Source organism: Poromitra crassiceps (assembly GCF_964638095.1).
Source record: "Poromitra crassiceps genome assembly, chromosome: 19".
In the NCBI taxonomy this organism is placed as follows: Eukaryota; Metazoa; Chordata; class Actinopteri; order Beryciformes; family Melamphaidae; genus Poromitra; species Poromitra crassiceps.
Genome location: NC_139646.1, coordinates 11,647,784 through 11,663,591, shown reverse-complemented (window position 1 = coordinate 11,663,591; position 15,808 = coordinate 11,647,784). Strand labels below are relative to the sequence as shown.

The 15,808-nt window shown below is 45.4% G+C and overlaps 1 protein-coding gene across 2 annotated transcripts in view; it reads right to left on the bottom strand.

Moving 5' to 3' along the window:
* gab1 (GRB2-associated binding protein 1) overlaps positions 1-15,808 on the bottom strand; it is an 80,093-nt gene that overhangs the window by 20,736 nt on the left and 43,549 nt on the right. For both annotated transcript variants that reach the window (XR_014553536.1, XM_083655556.1), the window contains exons 3-4: positions 2,373-2,501; positions 1,948-2,113 (exon numbers count right to left, since the gene is read on the bottom strand). Coding sequence is in view for 1 of the 2 variants with exons in the window: in XM_083655556.1 (XP_083511682.1) it covers positions 1,948-2,113; positions 2,373-2,501 (295 nt within the window). In the remaining variant the exon portion in view is untranslated. The remainder of the gene's footprint in view (positions 1-1,947; positions 2,114-2,372; positions 2,502-15,808) is intronic.

The window sequence follows — 15,808 nt, the reverse complement described above, 5'->3', positions numbered from 1 at the left end:
GTTAATCAAACAAGTTCAATTTGCATTTTTTCCGTTCACCATGACAGCACTATCATACAGTTTGTAGACAAGCACCAAGTAGGAACTATGCAGGTGGAACTAATGTTTTCAGACAGTAAACAAAATCCTTAGAGTACAATTGTATTGTATGCGATTTAAAAAAAGAACCCACATGAGAAGCAGCTGGCCCCTCGGTATTTTCACATTATCTAATCTGGCCCCCGTTCAAAGAAAGGTTTGGACACACCCACACCCCTGCTGTACAGTAACTGACCTCTACACTTCTTCAACTTGTACTGTTTATTTCTTTACTGCTAATGAAATGAGGTACACCCTGATTTAATGGTCCCATTTTACTGGAATTCGGATTTTCCTCAATTTCAATCTCGCTAAAATACTGAAATCCTTGTAATCAGACCAGTCTGCAGCATTTGAACTGAAATACCCCGTGGGAAGCCTCCATTCGGTAGGTTTCCCTCAGTTGTATTAGAGGAGCAAAACAGACATTGATTTGTATGAAAATGTCACAAAGCATGACTTTAAGCATCCTTCATATAGCACATTCATAAATCATAATTCATATACACAGTTCTAAATTGCCGCTAGATAACTTCTTGTTGCAGTGTGATGCTAATACAATAGCTGACAGGAAATAAGCTAGGTTTCAAACTGTTCCCTAGCAACGTAATTCAGTGAAAATCATCTAGACCAACACTACGTCCTCGTCAGCACCAAATGTGATCGACACACATTTTCCCAACAGAGACGAGTAGGGCTTAACCTGACGCTGCCCGATGGTTTGTTTTCACTTATAAAACGGCTCTCTCAAATCAAGCAATCTGATTGGTTCACAGCCATTGTATAATTCCAGTAACCGAGTTCAATAACCCATGGCCATGGGTTATTGGTTGCCATGGCAACTCTCTTACTAAAAGGCAGCGCTGCGCTCGAGCCAAACAGCTTTCTCCTGATCTGCTGTATGGAGGGTCACTAGTCCTTACAATGAGTCATTATGGACGCATGATGGCGCAACTCTCTTACTAAAAGTACCTCAAAAACAAAATGGCGGAGACAGCTTTCAGATCCTTGTGAATCGATCTTCGCTTATAACTTTACTAATACTTCGCAGAAAATGATGTTTTGTACAAGAATAGACGCGGGCTAATGTCTTAACCCCTCTCTCGCGCGCATTTCTAAATAAGACGTAACGTTACTTGGTGTCGGCATACGGCTCTGGTGTCGGGCTTTGCGAAAAGCTCTCAGCAAGCGCCAGGATTGGCCAATGTCGACTTCAGTCTCCAGAACGATCCAATCAAATCACCCGCACGTCTATCTTCTTGCTAGAGGTCCCGCCTTACAGTAGTGTTTCAACTGACTCAGAATGACTCAGAATACCATGCCAGTCGGACTTATAGTATTATTATTATTATATTATTATACTTGGAAACCGTTTTATAAAAGCAATATAGCACTCGAGCTGCGTGGTGTTGTGGAATATATCCCGCTGATAAGCTGTTATCCCACGAGGCCACTTGCTCTCATGCTATATTGCATAACCATCTGGGAAGGAGTTACTCCTCCTCCCTGCCTTTGTGGCGAATGTATTTGTTTTGAGGAGCAAAACAAAAAGGATAAGAGTTGACAACCACCCTCTTCCAGTTTTATGCTGCAAACCAATGAATCTCCTTTTGGGCTGTAAAACAACACAGTAGTTTTCCAGAGAAATCCAGCCCAGGTGGTACACAATGTAGAGGATGACAGACGCTGCCAATGGTCTCACTTGTTTACATTCATTACTAATGTCTGAAAAAAAGATGTAGTAATAATGTATTGATGTTCAAATGCTGCGTCGCACCTTTAAGTGGAGCTCTGAACAGTGCCCTAAATGGTTGAGGTAGCGCTGATGTGTGGCTTGCTAGCGTTAACACCCGATGTCCTCCTCCTTACCGTCATCGGTGGGGTTAAAGCCGCAGATGTCGCAGATGCAGCGCACCCACTTGTTCATCTCGTCTTCAGTGTCGGCCACCAGGTAGAATACACGGTCAATGGTCTTGATGTCAAATATGAAGCTGTGCTCCAAGTCCTTCTTGTTGAAGGTCAGCCCAGCGTCCACCTGAAGGAGCAACCAAGCCGTCTTTAGCTTTACACGGCGGCATCAGTAAAGGAACAGGAGGTGTTCTTCGATCGTGAATATGAGTTATAGCCAGTCAAAAGAGAAAGGACTTCACCTGAATGCTTATGTTTATGTACCGATGTTTATGCTACGTTTATGTGCCACCACCACTAGGCATATATCACAATAGTAATCATCATACATATTAGCAGCAATGTGCCACTGGGCTGTGCTATTCAGACACAGTGAGACGACCTACCTGCTCGCACAAGTTGAGGTCAATAACGCGGATGGGCTTCTTGGCATGGTCATTCTTGTAGTACTCCAACACGTCTGGGTCGCCGGTCAGACGGCCACTGCGGAGAACAAACCACCGCTTCTTCCATGCCTGCGGGGTAGGGGGGGGGGGGGGCAGAGAAACAGGGCCAAAGGTTATTTGTGTGTTCTCACACTGACCGCCCCATTCCGTACTTGACCGCAGGCCCCGCCGCCAAAGGCTTTATTTTGTCAGGTTAGCCTGTGTGTCTCGGGCCTCGGCCCGTGTCGCCGTGTGCATTCTCCACCAGCTGCAGTGCACAGCCCTCACTGAGGCACGCTGGGACTCGAGAGGGAAGAGGTCCGCCACCAGAAATATGTGTCTGGGTCGGGAAACAACCAGAACAAAAGCCACATAGTTTGGTTCTAGCAACCTGATTGGGGTGAATGACCCAATCTATAAAGAGAAACAGGCAATTAGGCCTTCTCTCAAATTCTAAATGGGATTTGTTGTCTGTAAGAAAGAGGGAGCACATAGCAGACAGAGGGAGTTGAAATGCAGGGCACACCACAGAGTTGACACAGTAACAAAATACGAGACAGGGAAATGTGCACTGTGACTTCATTATACAATAGCTAGGGGGCAGTTTAGTGCCAAAAGGACATACTGTGATAGTCAACCAGAGACCAGGGGTTTCTCTTCCAATCCAGGATCATTCCTATACACATGCTGTTTGAATCATTTGCTTATAGTAATCAGGAGTCCGCATATCATCCCAGCCCTAGTTTCCACACCGCATCTGCAGTCTTCAACTGTTTAGAGAAGTTCATCAGCAGCCATTCACTGCATACAGACCCAATGAGATGACAAACTTTTGATTTTGCCTCGTCATAGCAGTTAGGCTAGACATTTTGTTTATGGGATCAAAAATTAACTCTGGGCAAAACAACAGGTAGCCTTATCCATGTGCTCACTGGATTTTGTCCCCATGATTATTTCCTTTTATTGATAGAGCTAGGCCGAAGTGTCTATGTGTGTGTGTGCTTTATAGAAGAGTCTTCCACCTAGACCTCACGGTGCACTACAGAAAACAATGAACCTCAGATCAGATGAATAGATGAATACCATAATAGAAGAGCTCTTGAGTTTGAAATGAAGGAAGAAACAACAACAAGCACTGCTGAGATCAGACAGTTCAGGAAGCATTGCCAACAGAGTGCAAGGAATGCAAACTCAAGCTTTGTTGTTGTTTTTGGGGTAAGATTTTGAGCGGATTAACAATGCTGCTCAGCTGTTTTTCCATCCACAGGGTGCCCTTTGTTAGTGAGACTGAGACAGCATGGACAGCACCAAGCCTTTCCCTCTACACACACAGCCCAGACTGAGACAGCATGGACAGACAGCACCAAGCCTGTCCCTCCACAAACAGCCCAGACTGAGACAGCATGGACAGACAGCACCAAGCCTTTCCCTCCACAAACAGCCCAGACTGAGACAGCATGGACAGACAGCACCAAGCCTTTCCCTCCACAAACAGCCCAGACTGAGACAGCATGGACAGACAGCACCAAGCCTTTCCCTCCACACACAGCCCAGACTGAGACAGCATGGACAGACAGCACCAAGCCTTTCCCTCCACAAACAGCCCAGACTGAGACAGCATGGACAGACAGCACCAAGCCTTTCCCTCCACAAACAGCCCAGACTGGAGAAATAAGCAGCCCTATACACAACCCCTGGCTATTTAACTGCATATGCACAAGAATCGCACACACACACACACACACACACACACACACGTGAATGAACACACACTACCATATGCGTCAAGAATTGAAACACACACTTCACTGCCCATAGAAAAATCACGTGGGATCGCCCCAGGAATCGGAATCGGATCGGATCGTGGCTTAGCCGGATCGGAGCACCCCTACCCATTAATATTTTTGTTTATAGCATTCTTTTATTTATCGCAGGTCATATCGTCATCGCAATATTGAACAGTGTTATCGCACATCGCAGCTTTTCCTCATATCGTGCAGCCCTAACACACACACACACACACACACACACACACACACACAGTCCACCACTTGCATGTAATACAGTGCAGTTCAAGCCTATATTACATCACAAAAAACACACCCACGTGCGAACAAGGCTGAAACCGATTTTGGCTATAAAGATAACTTTAAACTATAAGATACTTTGATGCTGAAGCATTCACACAACAATGTTTGTGAACAGTTTCTCAGCAAATGAAGCCTGTAGTGTGCTCCCAGATTATCTGCCCCCGCCTTCTTTCTACAACTTTCATTTGATTGGTTGAAAATGTCTCATAGCCTCTGCATTAAAACAAAAAAAAAAGTTCTGAGATTACAGTCAATGAGATCGAACAAAAAGTGTCTTTATAGTTCTCTCACTATAGTTCTTGGTTGTCATTGTAGTGGCAACAAACACAGACAATGTTTACTTACAATGATTTATTTGTATTATTATTATTATTATTAATATACATATCTTTGTAGTTATCATTTTAGATGTGGCGTCTCGAGGCAAGCCCCTTTACATAGCAATTACCAACTTTAAGCATATGGACAAAAGTGAAAAGAGGAAAGTTGAGAACAAGCCCTGATGTGTTTGTGTTGTGATGTGGTCACACAAAGCAGGTGGGTGTGGAGAGGGAACCTCTCTCTCTGGCACATGACAAAGCACTCCAGGGTCAAGTTACCCCGTGGGGAGCGGGGGGACCATCAGCTTAGGTTACAGCAGGGCAAGCTCCACCCAGGGTGAGAAGGTTGACACCCAGACGTTTTACAGTACAGAGGCAAGCGAGAGCTGCTGCTAAACAGCACTACCCTGCCTGGGAGGGACAGTAGTGCGTATTCATTTTCTTTTCTTTTTCTCTCGATTTCACCATTTTCTCCCCAATTGTACTTGGCCAATTTCCCCCCTGCTGCCCCCGGTCGCTGCTCCACCCTCTGCCGATCTGGGGAGAACCGTAGTAGAGTAGCGCCATGCTTCCTCCGACACATGCGCAGTTGCCAGCCGCTTCTTTTCACCTGACAGCGCCAGGGAGCTTCACCGGCAGGGCGTAGCATGTGTGAGGATCACGCTATTCCCATCAGTTCCCTTCTTGCTCCGACCAGGTTGCCCAGACCGACCAGAGGAGGCGCTAGTGCAGCGACCAGGACACATACCCCCCAAACCCGGATCCCACTTGCCGGCACAACCAAATCGTGCCTGTATGGACGCCCAACCAAGCCAGAGGTAACACGGGGGCGCGAACCTGCGACCCTCGTGTTGGTAGGCACAGGGAATCTACATCTAATCTAATCTAGCGACACTACCTGGACACCCAGTGTGTAGTCATTTTAACATGACCTTAAAAGCAATTGCAATTCAGAGAGGAGCAGTTTACGAAGCAATTCTGCAGACTGCGCCCCCTAGTTCAGTGTTTCCACATTAGCTTGGTTACAGCAGTGTCTCTAGAGACTGACAAGCTGTGTGTGGTTGTGAGCGTCTCTCTTCCATCGGTGTGCCTTTCACACAGGATTCCTCATCATGCACCGAGCGACCAGCGTACTACTACACGTACCGCAACTTCAGGCTCAGCACATGCATCCATGCACGCACGCACGCACGCACGCACGCACACACACACACACACGCACAAAATACAACCCAAGGAAAGCAAAAGCAAAACACAAGTCTCCAAATCCCTGACAGCCAGATTCCATCCCCATCAAACATGACCTGCACACATAAACAGAGTCATTTTCATCATTTACACACACACACAGTCAGCATAACATGCCACAGCACTCAGTCCACACAGCAGGTAACAGTGGTGGCCTGGCAGCCAGGCAGAGAACTTTGCAGAAAAGCTGTTCACCATTACCTCCTTGCCGAGGCTCCTCAGAGAAGAGGACGAGGCCTGTAGTCCTGCGCTAGGACTTCAGTGTTGTATACTCCATTGTAGTGTTGCGTTGAATAAAGGCTGTCACTGCTACAATCAAATCCCAGTTAGTCCAAGTCGATGAGAATGCCGCCCGCACTTATTGACAGCAGCATATATATATATATACACACCGGCGGCGCCGCTCCAACTTCTCTACAACCCAAATAAAGTGAAGCCAAAGCGATTGTGAAGCAGTCACCTAACACAACAATCACACACAGTCACCTAACACAACAATCACACACAGCCCACTGAAACGTGTTGGAGCACAGAGGGTTTTGCATGTGCTCTTCCCTGCCCCCGGGTTTGGAATGGGACGTGATGGGACGATATGGGACTGGAACGGGGAGGGCTCCCCTGGCATGGCAGCTGTCCACGCCAGCCCCACTCTATCTACCCCCCCCCCCCTTTCTCCAAGCATACTGGTGTCTTCTGATAGGGCGAGAAACAGGAAGACACCCTCTATCCCCCCACCCAGGTCCTACAGCCTGCGGGCCAGACAGAGAGGGCATTGAGGGTCTGACTAAGGGGACGGGTGAGGGGTGGGGGGGGGGTTGGGGGGTGAGGGGGGCTTGGGAGGAGATGCCATCTGAGTGGAGTCACGCTGCCGTCAGAGGGCTCCTCCTGACCCCACAGCACTACAGAATAAGTTGTGTGTGTGTGTGTGTGTGTGTGTGGGGGGGGGGGGGGGGGGCGGGGGGAGAGAGAGGGTAAAGAGGAAATAATAGGCAAGCGAGGCACTCTGACATGGCTGCAGAGAGAAGGAGGAACGCAGAGAAAGATAGAAGACAGGTCAGCTACACCAACCTCTGCACCTGTTTGTGTCCATCTAGATAGGCGCCTTACTAGCATGACAGGTAGACAGACAAAATCAATGTGGAGGGAGGCATGTGCCCCTCTCCATTCCACGGTTAAAGACCTGCAGCGCCACAGCCTCTGCTCCCAGAGGACACTTTGTTTTGGGTTAGGGTTAGGGTGTTATCATCACAGAGCTCCTCTACAGCGCCCCCAGAGGACACTTTGTCACGAGTGTTATCACAGAGCTGCTCTACAGCGCCCCCAGAGGACACTTTGTTATGAGTGTTATCACAGAGCTCCTCTACAGCGCCCCCAGAGGACACTTTGTCACGAGTGTTATCACAGAGCTGCTCTACAGCGCCCCCAGAGGACACTTTGTTATGAGTGTTATCACAGAGCTCCTCTACAGCGCCCCCAGAGGACACTTTGTCACGAGTGTTATCACAGAGCTGCTCTACAGCGTCCCCAGAGAACACTGGCCTTTGTGACGAGTGTTATCACAGAGCTGCTCTACAGCGCCCCCAGAGGACACTGGCCTTTGTCACGAGTGTTATCACAGAGCTGCTCTACAGCGCCCCCAGAGGACACTGGCCTTTGTCACGAGTGTTATCACAGAGCTGCTCTACAGCGCCCCCAGAGGACACTGGCCTTTGTCACGAGTGTTATCACAGAGCTGCTCTACAGCGCCCCCAGAGAACACTGGCCTTTGTCATGAGTGTTATCACAGAGCTCCTCTATAGCGCCCCCAGAGGACACTGGCCTTTGTGACGTGTGTTATCAGAGAGCTGCTCTACAGCGCCCCCAGAGGACACTGGCCTTTGTGACGAGTGCTATCACAGAGCTGCTCTACAGCGCCCCCAGAGGACACTGGCCTTTGTCATGAGTGCTATCACAGAGCTGCTCTACAGCGCCCCCAGAGAACACTGGCCTTTGTCATGAGTGTTATCACAGAGCTGCTCTACAGCGCCCCCAGAGAACACTGGCCTTTGTGACGAGTGTTATCACAGAGCTGGTCTACAGCGCCCCCAGAGGACACTGGCCTTTGGCACGAGTGTTACCACAGAGCTCCTCTACAGCAGGGGTTCCCAACCTTTTTTGTGCCAAGGACCGGTAGATACATGGAAAAAAAAAGTTGCGGACCAGTTGTCAATTTTAATGGTTTTAGTTACATATACATTTACTCACCAGGTGGCGACAAAGGGTAAATAACAGCCTTTTGTGTTGTACTGTATGTAGCCTACAGTATTTATGTTTTTGTTTCAACTACAAACATAAATAAACGTCAACTTGAAACTATGTTTCAACTACCGCACACAGCCTATAATATTATAGCCCTTTTTTTTGGACCGGGGGAGCGGCCCGGTACCAAATGCGTTGCGGCCCGGTAGCGGTCTGCGGCCCAGTGGTTGGGGAGCTATGCTCTACAGCACACATGGGCAACATACGGCCCATGTTTTGTTTTTTTACAGTGCACCTGAACGCAACATGCAAGATACCCGCTGAATAAGTGTCCAAATGTTCATGTCATTCTGGCCAATACTCTGTTATAGCATTTCAGTCTGGAATATGGAATATCTTTCAATAATATTTATGACTAAAAGGCTAAAAGTAATCTCATGTGTAAGAAATGACTGTTCTACATTGAAGTAGAAATTTAAATAATTAACTTGTTGGTTTTGGATTTATTTAGCTTCAAGAGTGCATTTTTGTTCTTGTGTGACCCTCAACACAGGCTTTGAGAATCCCGGGCCACATACTGATACTTATGCTTAAATTAACACACTCATATTCTGGTTTATTTCAAGAAAAACATTTCGGCTAGTGGAAATTCTAATTGGCTGGTAACTTTAAAATCTAGCAGCCATATTGGCAGGCGGTGAAAAAAGTTAATTTCAAGCCCTGCAGGGAGAGCAGGTGGTGACATAGGAGTGCAAAAAGGATCAAATATTGGTGGTTAAGACTGAATAATGACATCACAATTGTTAATTTAAAATGAGTTATTCCTCTAAACCTGGCTTCAAATGCCCCAAATCTTTCGCGCTGGCGCCGTTCAGCCCTCAGCAAAATCTGGTAGCGAGGACATTTTTTTGTGGCCCTCTCTATCATCAAAGTTGCCCATCCATGGGTTACGGCATGACAATATTATTTGTTCGGCCCCCGGCAACAATCTGGGTTTCTCATGTGGCCCCCCATGAAAAGCTCTACAGCATCTGCTACTCGGGGCCCCCCCCCACCTGTGCCAGCCACACAGCAAAAAGTCCAAGAAATAAACACCTAGAAACATCAACCGGCACCAATACAAACAACACCCTGAAGTAAATCAGCTGTCGATTGTAGATACTGAGAAATCTAATCTCATCCATTATAATAACTCATCACTTTCTGTTTGAGGACCATGTGAAGTTCCTCATTTCTTTCCCAGTAACATGAAAGTTGTAAAGCATGAAATCAGTCATAGTGTTTCCTTATTAGACTGTGAAAAAAGTCCCGTGGGACTCCGGACCTCCAACACTAGATGTTCCATCACAAAAGACCATACTGATCTGAATCAAATGCCGCCTGGAAGGAAGCAGAGGAATGAATAAGATAGCATGGCACCATTGTGTATTGATTAAGGACATGACATGACTCTCAATGGTAAGACTTGAGTGGCTAGACAGCAGAGATTGGATCCACTCTACGTTCCCTAAAGCCTGTAGTTGTTAAAAGTGAGATGGTGTTCAATTCAGGCTCTACTACAAAAAGGACTTTATACCAATGTGTTACTCTAAATAATGTGAAGCTGGTTACTGAACCCTCCCTGCTAAATCACTCGGGCTCCCAACAGCTCCAGCTTTGCTGCACTTAAAAAGGCCAATCGTGCTTCATGCCATAGATAGCTTAATGCAGCCTAAAAAGCCTTTAAGTGCACTAATTGCTAATGTGAATGGACTGTCATCATGGGCTGTTAAACGGCATACTTAAACTCCTCCTCCTCCTCCATATCGCTAATGGTTAATGAATGAGGCAGGCCCGTGGGTTTCTGTATTCCTGCAGAAAAAAAAGCATTTGGGACATCAGACAAGACTATCTCTTCAAAACCTGGAGACGTGTGCCGTTTCTATGCTGGACAATGTGGGGAAAGTGACCCGGAGTCATTTGTGTGTGAATTGTTCCTGGCTCGTGTGCTGGCAGTGTTAATATACTGTATGCCTGGCTGGCACATTACATGCAGTGGACCCAAGAAGAGTGGTAGAGTAATAAGGAGACACTGATACAGATAGCCAACACTGTATCTCAAGCAGGGTTGTCAAACATACGGCCCGGGGGCCAGATCTGGCCTGCCAAAGGGGTCCAGAGGATGACTTTGCAATGCATTGGAAAGTGTAAAAATGGCACTGAGGAATCCTTCAATCCAATGTGATGCAGTATAGTGAAAGCTAAGAAATACCAGGTTTCATGAGCAAGTTAAATATTAAGTAGTAGGGATGCCGATGTTAAGTCATTTTTTAACATGTCGGCATCGGGCCTATGTTGCAATGTTAATATCGGTTATCATATGGGTTTTCACATTGAGAGGAAACAATGCAGTAAATCTATGGTTTATGGGCTTTTCCAAATGTTTTGGAAATAAAGAAATGCATAATTTTTCTAATTCACAGTATTAATGTGTTTTTCAGTATGTACAACATTTGATTATCATAGAAATGTGTTTTTATACAGATCATATCGACATCGGTAAATATCGGTTATCGGCCGTAACAGCTAACTTGACGCTGTCAAATGGATTTTTGATTTGCCGCGTGAGACCTCATGATCTCGCGCGAATCCAGCCGCCTTGCAAGGTTACGTAAAAGCAAAGTTAATATCAGCCACATTTTTCATATCAGTGCATTCCCTTTTAAAAGTAGCCTATTCATGTTGTCTGTAATCATCATTAAATGGTAAACTATTTTCATTACCGTTGACTGTAGAGAATTACACAGTTGCCTCAAACAACTTAAGAAGCCGGCTGTAGACACGTTTGCAATCTCAGGGAAGTAGGATTTTAGCTTACAATTGGAGCCCATAGGAGTAGAGCAAACGCATTGTTGATTTTGTTATTTTCATAGGTTTGTTGTTGACGTAAGCAATGCATTAAAAAACACTGGCCTTATCCTTTAAGCTTGCTCCATGAATACCTAATTCACCTAATAGTCTTAAAGTGGAATTTGCTACAAACTCTACACCTGACCGGCTACATGGACTTCTTGTTGGCATAACAAAACAGAATCACTGCTGATTATGTTATTTTCATAGGAATTGTTGATGGTAAGCAATGCATAAAAAACCACCAACTTTATCCGTTAGAGCAGGGAGTGCAAGATATGTTTGAAGCAGCAATAGCCAGTCAGCGGATCTGGCAAAAAAGGAGTCACACTGAGGGGGGCGCTGTGCTGCTGACACACTGAGGGGGGCGCTGTGCTGCTGATACTATGGTTGCTCACGCAGGCAAGTGCTAGAAGAAGAAACTGAGTATGCAGGCTTGGCAATAAACAGTAAACACTATGGGAACCATTTGAAACACAAGATGGAAACAAAGCAAAGATTATAGCGGAGAACTTGTCAAATTGATTGCATTGGATGACCTGCCGGCTGCCGCTCTCTGTCGTAGTGGAATTCGCTACAAGCTTGCCATGCTGACATTAGTGTCCAAAACAGCTATCCCCCCCCAGCTGTACAAACAAGTGTGTACGTTTATTTTGGATTGCTCAGTCAAAAGATGTAGCCGCCGTCGACTTTCGCTACCAATACGTGGAGCTCAGCCTCAGTTGTGTGTCCGATGTCATTTCTAAGCCTAACGCAATGAGAGGAGGCGAGTTTCACATTGCAAAGTGGGGTGCCATGCTGCATACCAAGCTATCTTGTAGGACATATGGGGGACAGGACTGCAGCTCATCTCCGTTTGAGAGCCAATGCAAACAACATGAAGGAGGCAGTGATAGTACTGGGGTTACAATTTGAGATGCTTTGCATACACACTGCAGCAGGATGTAAAAAAACAAGGTGAAACAGCACAAACTACATGCTCGAGAACCTCCTCACACATAAACAGGCCCTCCTGAGTGCTTACAGAACTGATCAAGACACTGACTGCTAACCAGGGGTGGGGGGCGGGCGGGGGCTATTCAAGACATTACGTTCTAGCCCAGGGGTTCCCAACCTTTTTTGGCTTGTGAGCCTACTTTGACGTCACAAAAAACTAGGGACCCGAGACATTCAAATTCCGGTACACCATCAATAATATCATCAGTGACTACGTTTACATGCACACAATATTCCACTAATTATTCGGAAAATGACAATATTCAGAATTTGATAAGGGTCATGTAAACGGCATATTCCAGTTGCATTTTCCGAATTTGCCCTTTTTCCGAATTTAGCATTTTCCGATTAAGACGACTGGGTTATTCCAGTATTATAATCGGGTTTTCGGGGGATTCTTTGATCATGTATACAGCGCATTCGGAATATGCATCTCAATCAGGGTTTTTACCGCAGTTTGCGACGCATGTTGCCTGTTTGTGGTCAACTGATGTGTGCTAGAAAGCGCTAGAACAGGCGATATAATCATAATAATCCATCATCTCTGGCAGGCAAAAAGGAAAGCCGACATTTCTGATCGGGAGGAGATGAGAAACATCGATTTAAAGAGAGAGAGAGTAGCCTATAGTGCCCACCCAGTGCCCACGGAAGTCTACAATGCTTGCAAGCCTGCGAGGTAATAACGTAGGCTACTAGCCTACTTTTTATGAAAGACTTGGATGCGCAACACCAAACTTTTCAGCAGCAAGCTCCTGAAATGGACCAAGTGTGGCTCGTAAGAATAGTGCTGCTCTGTTTATTCTCAACAGAAAAACTCTGCGGCTCCACCTACCTGCATCTCTCTCTCTCTCCCCCCCTCCCTCACGTGTCGGGGAGGGCGAGCTACGGCTGCATGTAAACGGGAATATTAGTGGATTATTCATTTAGTCGGAATATTGTCATTTTCCGAAAATGGGCAAAAAGCGTAATATTGTGTGCATGTAAACGTAGTCAGTGATGTCACATAGTATGCTTCTTTTTTCCTGCAGAATTCTGACTTTAATCTGAGAATTCTGACTTTAATCTCGACTTTTTTCTCAGAATTCTGACTATTCTCAGAATCCTGATTTAAAGTTATAACATCAAAGATCTTCGTCTAAATAAAAAAAATTAAATTAAGAGTCACTCACAATGTTGATTGAGGCTATGGTCCATTGATGGAAGCCTTTGCAGTATATAGTGACATTATGTGACATTAGTAATGTCACATAATGCAACACTGTTTGGATCTCACCTGCAATTATCGCCATAGGTGTCACCCAAGAGAACAAAACTGAAATCTTAGAGATTATCACTTTAAACTCAGAATTTAAATAATAATAAAAATAAAAAATAAATTAAAAAAATCGCAAGTGAGAAGGGACCCTAATCATCTTCGGTAGTATTCAATTGTGTGTGGTGTTCTAGACTCTTTTGAGGAGTTGACCACTGACCAGGGTGTTATAAGCTCCTCACCTGATGTGATCCCAACTGTGACTGTCCATAAATGCCTTCTCAAACGAGAAAAGCAGGCCAAACTGAGGGATTAAGACAATGAAAAGCTCCCTTCGAAAAGCAGTGAACAGACGATCCAGCAACGTGGAACATGAACCCCTCCACTTTTGGTGAGATCTGAGATACAAAGACGGGTAGGCAGGTAGTGTATGTTGGAAGCACAAGCAAGAGCAGCCTTGGCAGTCTTCTTTTAATGAAGTGTTGGAGGATTGTGAAACAGCAGAACCTGGTTCTGTGCCAATCAGCACAGGGGCAACTTGGTCAAGTGCAAACCCACCTCAGCGAGCCAACTGTTCCACAGTCAGTCAGTGCGCTTACTAGAGAATCAGTAAGCACACTGATTCTTCAGTTTTTTAAGATGGATAAGAATGGTCCTGTATATTTAGCCTGATCTTCTCTGTGGTCACCATTTCTGGGTTAGTAGTACATCATTCTTGTTGACATCAGAATTGGGCTTCTGTATCGATACTCACTTTGGATTATGGCACAAAGAATTGCAACATAAATACTGTCTAGTGTCTAATGGTAAATAGTGTAACTCCTCACAGTCAGTGATCTAATTAGCAAGTATCCGGTCATGGGGCATTCCCAGCTGGACGTAGTGGCCAGACACTCAAAACGAGCACACAAAGAGGAAGGCTCTGTGAATTGCTGGGTGTATTTAGTAGGGATGCACAATATAACGGCAATCATATCGGTATCGATGAGCAAAATAACAGCAATGTTAATATCGGTTATTGGTATTGGACAAAATTCTCATATTGAGGGACGGGCATTGCAAATTAGCTTCGGCTGTTATATCTGTGCCGACACAAATAAACGCTAAATGAAATGAAACAATGTGTTTAATGTATGATTTATGGGCTTTTCCAAATGACATTACTTTTTCAAATTCACAGTGTTTACATGTGTTTTTCAGTATGTACAAAATTTGCTTATGGTAGAAACTTGTTTTTATACAGACAGACATTGGTAAATATCGGTTATTGGCCATAACAGCAATGTTAATATCGGTTATTGTATCGGCCAAAAATGTCATATCGGTGCATCCCTATATTTAAGGCTACTTTCTGTGCTGGCTTTAACAAAATTTGAAATCACCTTGTTTCAGAAATGCAGTGCCAGCAACACTTTCACAACGATGTTTCAAAATTGCAACAAAAAGCCCATGTACTGTAAGCCATTGTCTGTCTGTGACTACGAATGTGATTGACCTGTAGTTAGTCCAGGCAGATGATTCACGTCAACATAGCTCAGTGTTTTGTTAGCATCAGCTGTGCTCTGACCAGTTCACTCGATGGGTTTTTAGCCTTAGCTTCTTAGCTCATTGACTCTGGATGCACAGTTAGCACTAAGCAGCATGGACGAGGCTAGGCCATCTGTCCTGCTGTGTTGAGTGTGGGCTGTGGGTAAATGACCTGCACCCCAGCTGCACTGACTCATCCCGGGTAGGACAGCTTCTCTGTTTGTTCCTCAGAAAAACACAGCCAGGGATGGAGAGAGAGAGAGAGAGAGGGACTGGGGGAGAGAGAGAAAGGGAGAGACAGGATGAGCATAGAGTGAGGAGGAGGGAGGGAAGGTCAAGATATTGGCGATAATGGAACAAAGTAGGAAATGCTGCTATCATTTAATCTGCCAGAAATCCCTGCCAGACAACAGCTTATGGCTACATAGAAAACAGACGACCTCTTATGGTCACTTGATATGACATGGGACAAAATCAGTTCCCTACTCACACAGTGTCCCTTCCCCAGGCAGGAAATTAAACCTACGATAATAACCAGTGTCTCAACATTGGTCTGTGTACTCAGACTGCAGTCTTATGGGAGGGGGTAAACTAAAGAGGGATGAGAATAGAAGGCTTTAGGTGCTATATATAATCTTATTCGCTGATTATGGGGATTAAAATGGTAATTTTTTGATAAGTTTAAATTCATTTCAGGCACATTTGAATACCGATACCTTCAAATAGCTATAGACTAGCGTTTTTTTTTTGAGACAACAGGAGACAACAAACAAATACGACGTCGATGAGTGATGATGGGACCGCAGATATTGAAAGATTTGTGGTTTTACATGAGCG